A 17,016-nucleotide genomic window follows, 5' to 3' on the forward strand; every position below is an offset into this window, starting at 1 on the left:
AGCCCGCCCCCCCCCCGCAGGGAAGGAGTGGGAGGGGAGTGAGGAACGCTGCCAGCCAATTGGAGGGGGGTGGCGTGGGTGGGACGCGGAGACCCGGAAGTGGTGTCAGGGCTGTAAACAGGCACATGGAGGGGCTCTTAAAGGTACAGTGTCCCCGGGGGCGGGGGGGAGCGGGGTGGGAGGGGGCGGGGACAGGGATGGGGCGAGGGGGGGGACTGGGGGGGGGACAGGGGACGGGGCGTGAGGCGACGGGAGACACAGCGTGGGGACGGGGGACGGGGCTGGGGGGACACTGGGGGGACGCTGGGGGCGGGGGGGGCAGGGACTTGGGGACACTGGGGACGGGGAAGGTGGGGACGGGGTGTTTGGGTCTGGGGGAAAAACTGGGGGGGGTGGTGACAAAGGACAAGGGGCTGGGAGAAGGGGGGACAGGGATTTGGGGACATTGGGGACAGGGAAAGTGGGGGCAAGACATGGGGCTGGGGGACACTGGGGGGGCACTGAGGATGGGGGGGGAGTGAAGGGACAGGGGGGCCTGTGGGGCAGGGCTCTGGGAAATGGGGGGAATGGGGACAGAGAGGGGACACGGCAGGGACGAGGGGAGGTGGGCACGGGGTGGGCAGGGGGTGCGGGATGAGGAGGGAGCAGGGGGGGTGCTGGGGGGCCACCCCGTGTCCCCCCGCCAGGTCCCCTCCGAGCAGGACAGGGGTCCCACGGCCCCAGTGAGGTGCCGGGGGGCTGGTGCACCCTGACGCTGGCACCCATGGCCGACGGTGGGGCCGAGCCCCAGGATGAGGACGAACACTCGGGGGGCCAGGACCCCGTGGACCCACAGTCCCCCGCATCCAGCCCGGGCCACGGCAGGTACTGGGCAGGGGCACGTCCCCGTGTCACCCCCTGTGTCCCCAAACTGGGGAGGGGGCTGTGACCCCCCCAGGAGACCCAACGCTGACCCCGTTCCCTCCCCATCCCACAAGGGTCCTCCTGCTCACCGAGGACATCGGAGCCAGGAAAAGACCCCGGCTGTGCCAGGGCACCCGGGCCAGCCCCAGTCACCCATGGGGACCCGAAAGCCCCTGGGAGCTGGGGGGTGCCGGGGGGGGCTGGGGTCCACGGGCGGGCAGGGTGACGGGGCTGTACGCCCAGCTGCTGCGGGAGCTGGAGCTGGAGGTGGAGGAGCTGCAGCGGGCGCTGGCAGCCCGGGACGAGGCCGTCCTGCACCGTGACCGCCGAATCCGGCAACTGGAGCTGGAGAATCGGCAGCTCCGGAGCCAGGTCCGCAGTCTGGAGGAGGAAAACGACCTGCTGTCCTCCGGGGGTGGCCGCGGGGGACCCTTGGCCACCGCTGCCACCGCCACCAGGATCCTGCTGGCCTCGGGCACCGGCTGCATTGGTAACGGCAGTGTCCCCACCTTGGGCTGGGAAGGGGATCCAGTTTGTGGGGTGGCACTGGGACAGTCGAGGGTGAACGGGGACAGAGAGATGGAAGGGGACAGGCACGGGCTGGCAGGGCTGCGGGGGACAGAGGGGAGCTGCCCGGTCCCCCCCACCCGAGGACAGGGTCTGTCTCACGGCTGAGACCCCCCCCCGTGTCCCCACAGGCGTCAGTGACAGCAACGTCCAGTTCCTCAAGGGGCTCGTGGGGCTGCTGGAGAGCGACTCCGCCATGCAGGTGGGTCTCGGTCCCCACGGGGTGGGGGTCTGGGGACAGCTCTGCCCCCGTGTCCCCAACCCACGCAGCTCCTCACCGCACGGAGGCTGGGGACCAGCTTGCCCCCAGCCCCCAGCAGCACTGGGGTGAGCGGGACGCCCATGGCCAGCCAACCCCCCCCTCTGTCCCCGCAGGTTGGGGGGCTCCAGCCCTTCTCCGCTCCCAGCCCTGGGGAGCAGGGCTGTGCCCCGGCCGACGTCCCGCGGAGCCCCCCGGCCTGGAGGCTGCGGGCAGGGCTGCCCGGCAGCTTCCCCCCCTGCCTGGGCACCGAGGAGGGGGCCGGCAGCCCGGCCGCGCTCACCGACACCGCCTGCCTCTGGGAGGAGAGCCGGGGGGACACGCTGCCCGATGGCACCCCGCTCTGGGCCTCACCCATCGAGGTGTGTGGCGGCTGGCCGGGGCTCCGGGGGTCCCAGCAAGGCTTCTGGGGTCCTCCCAGGGATTCGAGGTCCCACCAAGGCTCCTGGGGTCCCACCAAGGCTCCTAGGGTCCTACCAGAGACCTGGGGTCCCACCAAGGCTCGTGGGGTGCCCCCAGGGACCTGGGGTCCCACCAAGGCTCGTGGGGTGCCCCCAGGGACCTGAGGTCCCACCAAGGCTCGTGGGGTGCCCCCAGGGACCCAAGGTCCCACCAAGGCTCCTGGGGTCCCAACAAGGCTCCTAGGGTCCTACCAGAGACCTGGGATCCTACCAAGGCTCCTCGGGTCCCACCAAGGCTCCTGGGGTCCTATCAGAGACCTGGGGTTCTATCAAGGCTCCTAGGGTCACACCAGAGACCTGGGGTCCTACTAAGGCTCCTGGGGTGCCCCCAGGGACCTGAGGTCCCACCAAGGCTCGTGGGGTCCCACCGGAGACCTGGGGTCCCACCAAGGCTCCTGGGTTGCCGCTGGGCACAGCGCTGTGGCTGGAGCAGAGGGGACCAAGGGGTTCCCCCAGGGCACAGGAGAGGCGGCCCAGGGGGTCCCAAGGGATGGAGAGGGTCAGGGGAGCCCAAGGATGGAGTAGGGGGGTCCCCAGGCTCCATCCAGGACCCAGACGAGAGCTCTCCCCCTTGCCGCAGGAAAACGGGAGGCCCAAACTGGAGCTGGTCCCCAACTCGGGGGTCTACATCACCCACCCGCAGCTGGACGACCTCTCGCAGGTCTCCACCGACAAGCCCAAGCTCATGACCCGCCGGCTGCTCGATTACTTCTTCTCACGGGAGACACTGGCCCGGTCATCGGCCACGGGGCAGCGCATCGCCCACAATAACACCACCATGGAGCGGCCCCTCCGCCTGCCCGTGGCCGTGGTCAACGCCATCAAAGGTAGGGGATAGGGGGGGTGGGATGGGGTCCCTCGTCCCCTCCTGGTGCCGTCTCGGCCACGGCGGTGGGTCAGGAAAGGCCACGGTGCCACCCGTGAATGGGGTCGGGTCCCCCCCCCGCCTCCGCCCCCGCAGAGTACGTCACCAAGATGTGCGGCCGCGGCTGCAACTTCAACGCCGTCATCAACAGCAAGTGCGGCACGTCCCGGCGGGCCGTCAAGAAGATGGTCGTGAAGATGGAGTGAGCCGAGACCCACGGGACAGCCACGGCCCTCCGGCCATGCGGAGGGGATGAGCCCAGAGCCCTCCGGTGCCGCAGATGGGGAGAGGGGACAGGGAGGGACGTGCCGGGGACGGTGGGATCGCGCCCTCGCGCTTACAGAGGGGCTGGAGGATTCACCCTGCAGAGACCGGCAGGCTCAGCCCCACGTCCCCGTGGTGGGAGAGCCCACGGCCACGCGTCCTGCTCCCTCCAGCAGCAGGGAGCGCGTGGTGACAGGGGCAAGGGCCAGTTGGAGCAGGGAGATGCCGGTGCCGTGCATCTTACCGGCCAGTGATGGGGTTGGGATCGTGGTGCCGGGATCCCCGGGCACAGAGGGCAGAGACGGTGGCCACGGCCATCCCCGGCAGCAGAGCTGCTCCCGCACACAGCAGCGGCTCCACACGTCCAGCCACAGCCCAGGACTGTTTTCCTGTAAATAAGTTCATTTCCAGCGACATTTGGGATTCCTGTAAATAAACTCCACTTTCTTTCTGCCCAAGAAGTCTGGCAGCTCGCCCTCCCTGCAGCCGCACCGAGCATTTCGCCTTCAGCTCTTCACCGCCGTGGTTGGCTCTTGCTGCGGCTGCAGCCAGCGCAGCCCAAGTCACGGCGGTGCCCGGCCCAGCGCCACGGCTCGCACCGTGCCGGCTCGGGAGAGAAAGGACCCTCAGCGGCACACGCTGCACTGGATTTGCCTCTGGTGACTAAATTTATTTAGCAAGGAAAGCTCCCGGCTGACTCCACACTGGCCAACCAGTTACAGTTAATAAAGTATAACAGATCTGTCACGTAATCCAGAAAACAACCTCGGGCAGTTACAACTAAAAAATAAAGTGAATTTGTTTAATTTAAAAGCTCAAAAATAACAAGCCATATGTTTTTTAAACATGTAGTAAACACAAAAGCAATATAATCTATGATACAATGTACACTATACACAGTGGGGATGGTGGACAGCACACGGGAGGAAAAGGGGCTGAAGTCCCAAAATTCAAAAGGAAACGCCTCGGCACTTGGAAACAGAAAAGTGGGGAGAGAGAAATCATCAGAGAGAAAGAAACCTCTTCAGTATTGGAAAAGAAATGTTAGGAGAAAAGGGGGGCAAAGAAGATGGGCAGCATCTTACAGAGAAATTAAATAAAGATTAAAAAAAGCACTCACAATACACAGTGTTCGTAATTGGGAGCAGGGAGCGTAAGGCAACGATCTCCATAGAAAAAAGGGACCTTCCAAATGGGGTTATATAGATATTTATAGCTATTTATAGACTTTAAATATAAAGTAGGAATGTGCTGTGGAGCTTCTCCCGGCCCGCCTGCACCGGAGCGTCCAGTCCCCTCCGTGCCCGGCTCCCACGTGGCCGTGAAACATTTTGCCGGGCTCCGGGCCACCACCGGGCCGCTCCGTGGCCCCAGGGATCCGCAGGGAGGATCGGCCCCTCGCACCCTTCAGAAAGGGCTTCTTCTGCGTGGGGGCCCAAGCGGCGTCGGAGGAAGGACAGGAGGACGTCCCCGAGGGCTCCTCTCCGCGGACGGCCACGGCCGGGGACGCTGGAGTGCTGCGGCGTCGCAGGCTGGTGCCCTCGCAGGGTCTGTCCGTGCAGGCAGGGAGCCGTGGGGCAGCTCCCGGCCCTACAAGTTCTTGGTGACCAGGTGGGTTTTATAGTGCTTCGTCAGGTGGTCGCTCCGCATGAAGCGTTTCTGGCACTGCGCGCACTCGAATCGCTTGTCACCTGCGGGGAAGAGCAGCGGCGGTCAGGGGATGGCAGCCGGCGTGCCACGGCCCCGGCAGCACCATCCCCAACCTGTATTCCCTGTATTTTTTGTCCCTGTATTCCTCTAAACCAGCCACGGTCAGGACAGTGGGGACTTCCCGGGGTGGCAGCGACACCCCCACGACAGGTCCCCTTTGCAGCCCTTCACCCCAGCCCCTTCCCGTGACACTTCTGTCACCACCATCATCTGGAGAGCCCAAAGGCAGCAGAGACCCCCCCAAGTTCTCCAGTCCCTCCCAGTAACTCAGTTAAATCACAAGGACAACTTGCGGTGGCCTAAAATCATCCCAAGTCCTTGGCTCAGCACATCCCCTTGGCTCTTGCAAGGCTCAGGACCCTATACAGGCTGGGCCATGATTCGGGGGGCTGCCCTGGGAGGGAGGGAGGGAGGGAGGGGGCCGCAAACCTGTGTGCGTGCGAGCGTGCCGCTGCAGCTCGTCGCTGCGTGTGAAGCGCTTCCCGCAGAAAACCCAGTTGCAGACGAAAGGGCGCTCGCCCGTGTGCAAGCGCACGTGAGCGCGCAGCAGCGAGGTCTTCCGGAAGGTCCTCCCGCACTCGGGGATGTGGCAGATGTGCTTCTTCTTGCCCGAGTCCCCCGGCCTGGCGAGGAAAGCCACAATTAACCTTGGAGACGGGTGCCGGTCCCGCAGGGCTGCCCCTCTCCCTCTCCGTGCTCACCTCTTCTCCCCGTCCTTGCAGTTGGGGCAGGTACACGCCATCCGCCTCCTCTTCTCCCCCGGCTGAATCTCTCCGGACAGCGCTTGCTCCATCTGGAGCTGGATCTGGGTCGGGCTCAGGCCACTGATGGTCAGGTTGTTGCCAGACACGTTCTGCACAGTCAGCTGCTGCTGGCCTGGGGAGGAAAAGGGGGAGTCAGGCTCTGCCCCTCCGTTCCCGGGGTGGCCGTGCTGCGCCCACGCGCCGGTGCCCAACGCGTCCGTCCATGCTCCTCGTGCGGGTCCTGCCGAAACCCTCCGGAAGCGGCTGGCTGGAGGAAAGACCCCCCGTGTGCGGGACGGGACACCCCGGGTCTCGACACTCCCAGCCCGCATGCAGCACTGCCACAGCCCCCGTGCCCCGCCACGTGCTGGTCCCCAAGCGGGGCCGGTAAGTCCCTTTTTTCTGAATATACTGTGCGGTTTTTCAAAGTTTTCGGTTTGACCCTTCGGGGTGGGGAAATGACCAAAGAGGAAACAAAAAAGAAACTTTGAAAAAACGTGCAATATATTGACCAAAAAAACGGGACTTACCCCAGACCCTAAGGGCCGCTCCACGCTCGGGTGCTCACGGAGGCGGCAGCCTGGGCCTTGCACAGCACCCGGCAGCCGTGACGGGGGCTGGAAAGAAGAAGACGGGGTCAGCGTCAGCAAGCGGGATCGCTGCTCTCGGGGCAGCGGGGAAGAAGGAGGAGGAGGAGCGGGACCTGACGGCAGAGCAAAGAAGGGGTGACTGCAGAGAGAGAGGATGGGATCAGGGGTGCAGGCAGAGCAAAGGTGCCACCATATCCACCGGGAGGGAAAGCGCGAAGCCAAGAGTCGCGGCAGTCCTTTGGCAGCAGTGCGAGACACGCAGCCGCTCGGGGGGCGGGCATGTCCTGGCTGAACCCAAGCCGAGACCCGACTCGATTCGTTTCATTCACAGGCAGCAGCCAGCAGGTCCTACCGGTCTCCCCTTCGCAGCCGGGGCTGCAGCAAGGGCCCCCGCCAGCCTTGCGGCGCGTTGCGGGCAGCAGCGCAGACAGCAGCAACATCTGCTTGTGGCATCTCCCCGACGCTCACGGCTGGCCCCACATTTACACGCAAAGCAGCAATTAAAAACCCCCTTAAAAGCAAGCCCAGCGAGGACGGTGGCCTGCTGTGGAGCACGAAACCACGCTGGCCCGTGTTTTATGCTGACATCGTTTAGTCAAGCAAGAAAGAACAGCTTCCGACTGCAAAACCGAGCCGGGACTCCTGCCGGTTCTTGCTGAGAGAGAAACCACCGCACGGCAGCAGGTCTTTCTGGATCAGAAAGCAGATAAACTTCCCTCAGACATGGCTTCCTCCCCTCGGCTCCCCGGTGGCAGCCCACACCACTGGCCCTGGGCTGGGGAAGGTTTGCTGGGCAGGAGGGGAGGACAGAGCGGCTGCCGGGATGTGTCTCTCCTGGCAGCGGGGAGATGAGCAGGCAATGCAGGGACAGACGTGCGCCAGGGCTGTCTGCGGCTCACAGACCGCTCCAGCCACTGGCCAGGGTCATGTCTGGCTATTTTCGGCTAAAGGAAGACACTTGTCCCATGGAGGTGAGGGGCTGGGTTCACTCTCAGGGAATAGTGATCTCTCGCTACGGAGCACAGAGCTTGTGTGTGTGACTGAGCCTCTCCTGGTTCGGCTACTGGAAGCCCAAACCAGCAGCCATCGCACCCGGCGGATGCAAGGAGATGTCCCAGCCCCGGGACCAGGACCTGGCAGGGTGATCTGTGGCAGGGGCTGCTGGCCCAGAGGTGCTGCAGGAGGGAAAACCCCGCTCCATCACGTCCCTCTGCCTGGCTGAGTCCCAGCTCCCCAGAAAAAAAGACACCTATCTCGCCCCAAGGGCCTGGGCACAGCTCAGCCTTCCCCTGCACAGAGCTCAGGAGCAAACAGAGCTGGTCTGGGCTCTCGGGCAGCCGCAGCCCCTGCGCTCAGACATGTCCTGCAGCTCGGCACGACCGCACAGCCTGACCCTGCAGGCGGCTGTCTCCGCTAACCGCCCTCTCTGACACATCTTACCAGGACAGGCTTGGAAACACCCAGCAGAGCCACCAAATAGATACCCTGCGAAACACTCGGGGCCTCCTGGAGCGACAGGAGCTAGAGAAGCTGATGACATTTACAGTCAGCAACATTCAGCCTCAGGGTACAAGGGATCTGTTTACAAAGCTGCAACATCCCAGCTGCAAAGTGTCCTGCTGGGTGGGGGAGTGGCTTTCTGTCCTCCGCATCGGGGAGCTGCCTAAATTCTGCTGTCCCTCCCACCCCGTCGCAGAGCAGGGCGCAGCCCACCTCCAGTGTTGGTGATGGTGACAGGCACACCCTGGACTTGCACGCCGTTGATGTTGATGGTCTGCATGGCCTGCGCCGCGGCCGCCAGCTGAGCCGCGTTCAAGCTGATGATGCCTCCGGCGGGGGCAATCTTTGGCAGAGTGCGTTCCTTGCGCGTGGCCGGTTTCTTGCTGCCGCCCCCCGTGCTGGGGGTGCGGGACACGGGGCTGCTGCAAGAGGTCGCAGATGGAGCCACCGTCATGGCGGAGGCTTCCTGGAGCAGCACTGTCTGCAGCTCACCCGACGGTGTTTTGAAGTAGACCTGATGGGAGGAGAGAAGAGGAATGAATGAGACCAGCCACTGCCACTGGGCAGACCCCTCTCCACCACGATGGTCGCCCTCCCCACACAACCCAGGAATCTGGGCCTGTGATGAGACAAAGAGCAGGAGAAGTTGCCCGAGCATCTAAAGACCCTTTGTGGGCCTCCTGAAGAAAGTTCCTGGCCTTGCGCAGCAGCAAAGGGCTGCTTCGGCCTTGTAGCCTGGTTTCCAAAGGCAACACTGAAGACACAGTGCTACAGGCTGTGAGTCCCAATCCCCCACCTCCCTCCATCTCCCAAGAGCTTCTGAGCAGGCTGGCTCATCCCAACCCAAGCTGGTGGCACAGCAGAGATTTCAAGGACTACAGGTCCTGCAAAAGCAGGCGGCCAGCAAGGGAGACTTAATAAAGCCCTGCTGAGGGAACAGCTGTGTTCCCAACCCTTCTTAGACATCAGAGAATCCACACAAGCGGTGCCTAAACAGGATGCCAAGTTGGGAATGTCTGGCAGCTCACAAAACCCTTCAGCTTTCTAAAGCCTGGGTGAGGGCTCAGAGGAGAAACAGGGCAGAGGGACCTTGCAGGAGGATGCAGGAGGTGGTACCTGGGTAGGAGTGGGTTCTGTCGTCTGGATCTGGAAGTTCTGGGAGGATTTTTGGGGGACGGTGGGAAGCGTGGCAGAGGCGGCCTGGACCACACGCAGGGCCTGCTGCGGGATCTGCACCACCTGCGACTCCTGCTTGGGCTGCACCACCTGTACCTGCTGCACCACGGCTGGCTGGCCGGAGCCCGGGCTCTGCACGATCAGCAGGTTGTTGCCCGCCTGGATGATGTTCTCTGCTGTGGTCTCTATTAACACCGTCTCCACTTGCTCGGCCACGGCCACGGCGGCAGGCTGGGCGGGCGACATGGCTTTTTTCCGAGTCTTTTTGCTGGGTTTCGAGGGGCTCTCTGCAAGGATCTGAGCCTGCGTGCCCGGCTCAGCGGTGTTCACCAGGTTGTTCACGGGCAGGGTAAGAGTCACGTTGCTGCCGCCGGCTAACTTGACCACGTTGCTCGTGCCCTGCACCGGTGAAGCTCCACCCTTCTGCGCTGGAGCCGGTTTGATGGGCACGGGCTTGTGAGAGGAAGAGGAAGAGGTGAGAATCGCTTGATTCGTGCCCGGAATAATCTGGATCTGGTTGGTGAGGTTGGGCTGGACCTGGATGGTCTGTCCCCCCGCGGCCTGGATCTGGGGCACCGCCTGGTACTGGATGTTGGCGGATGAGCGGGTCCCCTTGTTGATGACAGTTGGGTTCTGAATGGCAAAAACCAGCTGCCCCCCGGGGTAGGAGGTGCCGACCTGAGAGCCCTGGATCTGGAATAGGTTCCCTTTCGATGACAGGATCCCAAAGCTGTTCTTACTGGAGCCCAGAGGGAGTGGAGCAGGTTTGATGGGGACGAGTTTGCGAGGCGCTGGCTGAGGAGGGGCAGGAGGAGTCACGGCGGCTTCCACTGCTGGGGGACCGATTTTGCTACATGTCGCCGCGAGGAGGGCTAGAGGAGATGGCTGCGAGTCCTGGGGAGCCAGGAAGGAGATGGGTAAGTTAGAGACAGGGGCTTGTGCCAAACATCTGGAGACCAAGTCAGTGAAGGAAAGGGTAAATGCTCTCGGAAGCAATCCAGTCCACGCCAATGAGACACCCCTTATTAAGGGAACTGCTTAATTACCCATACCACGTGTGCCTTCAGCTAACCCTCGTCACACTGCTTTTAGCCATCAGAATGGCAACTGCCTTTTAATCGTGTGCCTATGTTCTTACAACCTCTATAAAGGTGCAAATACCCTGCAAGTCTCCTGGTATTTACAGCCATTACACACACCCTGGCGTGTCACAGGCAGTTTTAATTCCAAGACCACCTTGTGATATCAGCTGCTAACGCAACCTAAGAGGTCCTTAAGGAAAACACAGCGTGGGGAGGAGAAACACCACTCCGGAAGAGTTGGCATCGGGGCTCGGAAACAGTGCGGAGCGCCGTTCCCCAGCCTGTCCTGCAATCAGCTCTCCTCCAGACGCAGCAATGCTGGCTACAGGGGAGGCAGGAGGGGCCGAACGTCGCAGCGTTTGCTGTTCTGCACCCCAGGACACTTCCCTCCGCCCCAGCGGGGAGCCAGGAGCCTGCCGATGCCCCCGTACTCACCTGGGCAGTGGAGGCGGCTGGCTGCAGGTATTCACTGGGGCTGACGGCAGCAGTCGCAGCCATGCTGTCTCTTGATCTGCGAGGAAGCAGCAGAGAGATGGAAGAGTAAGACCAGCAGCAAGAGCTGAGACCGCAGCTCCTCGGTGTGCCCAGCCCAAGGCCCCGATGCCCAAGGGAGTCTCCCGGTGTCTCCCTGTATCACCCAAAATGTCACACCTCACCCACATGCCTTCAGCATGGCAGGGGTTACAAAGGGGCTAGAGAAATCTCACCATCTCATCACCTTCTCCCCGCACTTTCCTTTGACCTTTGTTTGCCACCAAAGGGAAATGCCAATTATGGTGAGCAACCGGCTGCAGCCCTCACTCATTTGCCTGCATCCCAGCACAGCCTTGACCTGAAGCCACAGCCCCCCCCAAGGCTAACAGAGACCATTGCTGCCCTGCAGAGCCCCCCCGCTTCAAAGCGGAGGCAGGCATGCCTGGCGAGCCAACAGCTTCCCGGTTCCCAGCCCACACCGTCTCCATGCCGCTTGTTTTTCTAACTTTGGGAATCAAAAAGGACAGAGTTTTGGTACAGAATCGTGTTTTTGAAGGCTGGAAAAACATTGTTTCAATTATTTCGGTATGTTGTCGGTGCTGAGTGTTTGTAAGTCGTTATGTAATTAAAAGGTCACTTCGGGGAATAAAAAATGCTGCTGGTGCTGGCTAGCAGCGGGACCTCGGGAGGCTGAGAAAAGACATCGGCAAGCGGGGAGGAGAGAGCAGCAGCAGGCGGCACACGAAGGACAGGAGGTGCCCACAGGAGCCAGGGCCACGGAGCCTACAGTGATTAAATGGGAACTGCGCACCGGGGAGAGGAGAGGGGCAAAGTTACGGCGGAGAAGCCGGTCGCTTGAGGGCCTTGGCAGGCAAAGGCGGGTGGGGAGGGCGCAGGGCAAGCGGCCACGGCTCCTCCGATGGTGCGGTGGGAGCGTGGGACGAGGCAGGGCCACCCCGAGGGGCAGCCACGAGGAGGGGGGCGGATTCACCGCCCCTGTGGCTTTGCTGCCTTCCTCTCTCGACGCTTTCCTCAGGGAGGAACAAGTTCACAATCTCCAACGCTCGTCACTTCTGCCCCGAATGCCGCAGAGCGATAAGACTGAGGCTGAGGCTCTTCTTGCCACCGGGGCAGCTACAACAGTTTCTTTTTAAAGGTTTAAGACAGCAAAGCCAGGGAAAGAGACTCTTAAATCCTCACAATTTGCTAAATCTTTTGTTCTGGACTAGAAAGACATTTCATCCTTGACATTTCCTTTGGCAAATTCCCCAGTCACCCCCATCCAGCAGTTGCTGTATGGCTCAATAGCTTGATAATATTTGCCTAGATAAGGTGCCAGGGAGAACTTGTCTGAGCTTGAATACTCTTTATTACTGCTGCTGACAATGCCCTGACTCTAAATGGGGAATTACGGCCATCTGAGGAATATGGATGCTTGGGGTTTACTCAGAGCATCTCTGAAATGCAGCCCCGGTGCAGGCGAGCCGATAGGGAGCCAGCATTGTGGTATTTACAGAGATGCTTGGATGGCACGAGCGATGGGAAGCACTGGCAGAGGACGAGCAGTACAATGAAGATACAAAGTCCCGGATGGCTTATACCACATCATACCAGCCAAAAATTAACTGTTGTGTAAGCACAGCTAGTGGCATTTTGCTGCTTACAGGGACCAGACAAGAACCGTGTCCCAGGACTGTGGCAGAGCACTGCTCTCTGGCTCTGGACAGGCGAAGCGAAGATCTGGCAGAGGCAGAGTCGCTGTTTAACATCGCACTCCTGCCCGGGGAGCTGCGGGAGATTCAGGGTTGGATGAGGGACTACACGGGTGAGGAAAACTGGGTGTGGGTTTTGTTTCAAATGGAGCAAACTCCATGCTCCGCAGCCCAGCACAGGAAAGGCTTGGCAGCATCAATCGCAACGGAGGCAAGAGTCATCAGCACAGGCTGGCTGAGGGTGACAGGGCCAGCACCCAGTCTCAGAATGGGCAAACTTGACCTTGCTTGAAGCAGCATCCGCTGCCAGCACGTGGCTGCAGGAGCCCTGGGCAAAAGGCACGTCTGCACTGGGCAAATAAGGGGGTTCTATCATTTTGAAACTGTCAGCAAGCAGGGACGGTGCAGGAGGCATACGCATTGCTGCCCAATTCAAGGGCCGGTCGTCACATCTTAATACAGCTTAAGGCTGGGAGAAAAGTCCTCTAGGTAATTGAGATGCAGTCAACGCTCGCATAAAACCAGAGGTGAGGGCCCTCGGCTCCCCCTGCACCCCTCGGCCGTCCCACACTGCACGGACCAAGACAGACATCTCCCTGGGAATGCGAAGCCTTTCACCAAACAGAAAGCCACTAAGAAACCAAGCGATCGGGCCCCAGGCCAAGTCACCAAGGAGCCCGCTTCCCAAAGGCAGGCAGCTCGCCCCTCGCCAGCCCAGGCTCCATGGCTCCTCTCGAAGCTCCGCAGAGGTTCTTTCACAGTCCTGCCGTGTGCGAGCGCATAAATCCCCAGGAAGAGTCAGGGCAGAGTCCCAGGCGCCTGGGATGGCATCACATGGAAATTACTCGCCCCGTTCCTTAGCAAAGGGCATCCATTCCCTTGAAGCCACTTGCTGCCGCTCACTGTGGCAACCTCCCAGAGACGAAAGCATCAGACGCTCGTACCCAGCAAGCTGGCCTGCGATAAAAGGACGCTTTCTTCCCAGAAAGCCGGGAGCTTGTATGGCTGCCCAAGTTCAATGGCTGCACCCTCCCTTTCAGCAGAATTAGGGCACTGCTGAGGATTAACAGCCCTGACTACAAATAAGAGCAACGCTGAGCTGGCCAGAGAGAGAGACACATACCAGGAGAGATTCCATTAGCCCGAACAAATAAATAAGGATAATGACTGGGGGAGAAGCCCTGTGTCGCCGCAGTTGCGGTGTAATCCCTCCATGAGTTTCTCACTTGTACAATTTATGTCCGAATCCAGCAGCGACAGTTTCACATCCTGAGGGTGTAACGTGGTATAAACCTGCTTACAGCGTGGTGAAACCAAACGGGTACCAAAGCACACGGCTTCACTCTCCACGTATCTGCCCAGGACAGAACTGGGAACCGGACTGTCACTGCCTGCAGGGAATGTTTCTGGATCCACCCTGGGGGATACGGACCCTCCTGAGAGGCAGGAGCTCCCCACCAGCACCCTCTCACAGACGTTTACCATGAAACTGTCACCCACTCTGCGTTACACACTTATTCACGCCCCACGAAGAATTTGCTGAGCAGTTTGGGTCCAGTTCGCCCTTCTGTAAACGCCCAGCCAAGCCTCAAGCGGAAGAGGACTCTCCCTTAAGGCAATTAAAGAGCACCGATTCATAAAATTTTTTTTTTTTCCGGCCATCCTCCTCTTCCTCAGCTTGTGACAAGTGCAGTTTTGTATGGAAACCATCTCCCTACAGACTGGAAACAACAGCCACCTTACCCCTTGCCTGCCTTCACCCCTGTAAAAGGGCAAAGCAACCAAAAACTCAGTGATTTCTGGCACGAGAACCATTTCCTTTATTATGTTCCTCAAACGAGCACAACCAGGACTCATTCCTGCCCCAGGACACACGGACCAAGTGCCTTGCACCCCGACCAACTGTCCAGATACCCTGAAGTCTGCCTGACGGTGCTTCGAGGAGCTCTTGGAGCCCGCCGTGAGCTCACAGCACATGGAAAAAGAAGTCCACAGGACTTGAGCGATGGAGCTGTAGGAAGAGAAAACTTACCAACCGCGCCAGCCCATGAGACCCCATGTCCAGCCGGAGGAAACGCCTGCTAGCAGCCAGCTGGACCGCTCACACCAGCACGATTGGTAGGTTTGCTCAGAGGCGGCTCCTTCGCTTCTCACAAGAATTTATTTACTTTGGAAACTGTGCCATTATCTTCAATATTCTACAAGAGATATAAAGGGGAGAAATGTTTTTTTCCTTCCTAACCAGGACAAGCCCTTCTCCTCGGGGAGCTGCCAGGCAGTCCTCCGCAGGATCTACAGCTTCCAGCTCAGCGGAGGAGACTGGGACAGAGGCAAACGCTGACGAGAAGGTACCTGCCAGTCCTCACAGCCACAACCAACACCCCATCCTGCAGCTCAAGCAGCACAGGCACTTCTACACAGCTACAAAACTCCCTTTCGAGGGCGTTTGGAAAAGTTTTATATATTTTAGACCATGATTTCAAGCCCTATCACCACGATAGCCTTGTTACCTTCTCACAGCCCCCCTCTGAGAGAGGAAATACCGCATCAATTTATAGACAGGGCACAAGCCATCAGTCCAGGTATTCCAGTTGCAGAGGAGTCTCTGCTCCCCAAAATACCCTTCCCATCTGCCTGATGGATCTTTTTTTGGGGGTGCGGCAGGGGGGTGAACATGATGCTAACTTTCAGCACTCGGTTTAAGCCAATTGACGCACCTGATCTGAGTTACTGCGGTTTTAATTAGCACCTTGAGCGTGAAGGTGAATCAGAGTCCCCTAAAATCCATGAAAGACCTCAGCAACTGCAAAAAAACTGCTCAGGATTATGAAGCTAAGCACAGTCATAGGGGAAAACAACACACCTGATGGTAGCAGCCCCATTTGTTTGTCATGGCCGTAAGCAACTATTCAAAGTCGGGCACAAAAGAGCTCAAACACCTGCGTATTTACATATTAACAGCAGGAAATCAAGCGATGTCTTAGAATAAACTGGCCAGGATTTCTGTTGTTGTTTTAACTCCTGGTCTGACTCCGACATGCCTGTGACAGTGCAGGCGTTACAGCCACTTGCCAACATCAGAGTTTGTTTTCTCCTTCCCTGATGCTGGGGGGAAACTCCCCGGCGCGTTTAAGGAGAAGTAAGAGGAGAAGCAGCTAAAATAAAGCGAGCCAGAAAGGCCGCGCTGCCAAGGATGCACCGGCACACTGTGGAAAGACCAGCCTCGGGGAGGAGAGAGCAGCTCCCCACTCTGCTCATCCAAGGAAGGAGAGGTTTTGAGGCGCGGGAGCAAGCGGATGGTGGGGTACCGTTGAGCGGCAGCTCCCCCAAAGCAACGACAGGCCCCGGTGGAAACTTCCAGCAGCATCAGTCTGTGACTCCCTGAGCGGACAAGATCCTGTTGCCCTGCGCATCCCCGGGGATCAGAGATAACCGCCTCCATCCTTATCTCCCTGCTGCACCCCCAGACCCGGGACGGCTCCCCCAGCTCTACCCTGCCGCCCCCTCACCCCCGTACCACCAGTGCCCGAGGGGAAGGAACCCAAATCCCACTCCACGTCCCACGGGGATCGGGGGGGGGGGGGGGGGCTGAAATGCCCTTCCCCACACAGCCCCCCCCACCCCCCAATCCCATCCTTCTCAAATTTGGGGCAGTTCCCTTCACAGCCCCCAGCCACAGCCCCCCCCTCACCCCCACGGGGGGAGGGGGGAGTCTCCCAGGCCCGGACACCCCTGTGCCCGCTCCCCGCCACCCCAGCCCCCACGGACCCCCGCAGCAGCCCGGACACCCCCGGGCCCCCACCGCCACGTACCGGGGCACCCCCCCCCATCCCTCCCGGTCCCTCCCGGCGGCGGTGGCGGTCCCCGGGGAGGCGGGCCGAGGTGAACGGGCCCGCCCCCGACCGGGCCCCGGCCCCGGAAGCGCCGCCCGCCCGTCCGCCCGCCCGCCCGGCGCTCGGGGAGGGCGGGCCGGGAAGGCCGCACGCCCCTTCCGGACCCGGTGCCGCTGATGCTGCTCGCCCCGCCGCCGCCGCCCCCTCCGCTTCAGCGCGCCCGCCCCCGCCGCGGACCCACACAAACCGGCCGGAGCGGCGGCGGCGGCGGCTCCGACCCCCTCACGGCGCCATCTTCCTCCTCCGGGGCCGCCCGGGCACCGCCCTGGGTGTCCCGCCTCTCGGCGGCCTCTTGGCCAATCCTCACTCGGCTTGCCGGCGCTGTGGCCAACAGACGGCGAGATGCTTTATCGCCGGCCAATCCGCCGCTGCTTGTCGCTTGATGGGCAGCTCCGCTGAGCAATAGGACTCGTGATGGAGTGACGGCTCCGCCAATGGGCGCGGACCTCCGCGGTGACGGACGGCAGCGGAGACCCAATGGGAGGGCAGATCTCTGATTGACAGCGCGGCTGGCTAATGGGAGCAAGCTCAGCCTGTCGCCGTCCGCTGATTGATTGACAAACCTTCGAGGCGGAGTAGGCGGACTTCCTCGTGGGCGGGAGCCACCCAAAATCCGCCTCTCGGTTGGTGGCGACCATCTTGATTGACGTGCAGAGAAGACAATGGAAGACGCGGAGCAGCCGAGATCCGCTTGTGATTGGCCCCGCGCCCATGGCGGGGAGGGCGGGTAGTCTGGAACGTTGAAGCCCGATGACGGCAGCGGGGTCCCCGTGGGGGTGGGGAGTCCCGGGGATCTCCGGGGGGGTCCCGGTGTGTG

The 17,016-nt window shown here is 61.0% G+C and overlaps 2 protein-coding genes across 5 annotated transcripts; one reads left to right on the top strand and one right to left on the bottom strand.

Moving 5' to 3' along the window:
- The first annotated feature begins 73 nt into the window (after positions 1 to 73).
- On the top strand, positions 74 to 4,132 carry LOC128140889 (uncharacterized). Its single transcript, XM_052785317.1, has 7 exons — positions 74 to 143; positions 687 to 864; positions 978 to 1,393; positions 1,602 to 1,672; positions 1,846 to 2,091; positions 2,771 to 3,017; positions 3,152 to 4,132. Exons 2-7 carry the CDS (start codon positions 764 to 766, stop codon positions 3,259 to 3,261), a joined length of 1,191 nt encoding a protein of 396 aa, XP_052641277.1. The 5' UTR covers positions 74 to 143; positions 687 to 763; the 3' UTR covers positions 3,262 to 4,132.
- Positions 4,108 to 16,493, bottom strand: SP2 (Sp2 transcription factor). Of its 4 annotated transcripts, none has more exons than XM_052785313.1 (7): positions 16,387 to 16,493; positions 10,556 to 10,631; positions 8,979 to 9,932; positions 8,076 to 8,376; positions 5,731 to 5,905; positions 5,459 to 5,652; positions 4,108 to 5,010 (listed from the first exon to the last, which is right to left on the bottom strand). In XM_052785313.1, exons 2-7 carry the CDS (start codon positions 10,616 to 10,618, stop codon positions 4,910 to 4,912), a joined length of 1,788 nt encoding a protein of 595 aa, XP_052641273.1. In that variant the 5' UTR covers positions 10,619 to 10,631; positions 16,387 to 16,493; the 3' UTR covers positions 4,108 to 4,909. The 4 variants fall into 4 exon arrangements, with proteins under 4 accessions (XP_052641273.1, XP_052641274.1, XP_052641276.1 ...); XM_052785314.1 differs by having other exon boundaries at positions 16,381 to 16,484; XM_052785316.1 differs by having other exon boundaries at positions 16,377 to 16,398.
- Positions 16,494 to 17,016: the final 523 nt, after the last annotated feature.

The sequence above is a fragment of the Harpia harpyja genome, chromosome 4 (assembly GCF_026419915.1).
Source record: "Harpia harpyja isolate bHarHar1 chromosome 4, bHarHar1 primary haplotype, whole genome shotgun sequence".
Lineage (NCBI taxonomy): Eukaryota > Metazoa > Chordata > Aves > Accipitriformes > Accipitridae > Harpia > Harpia harpyja.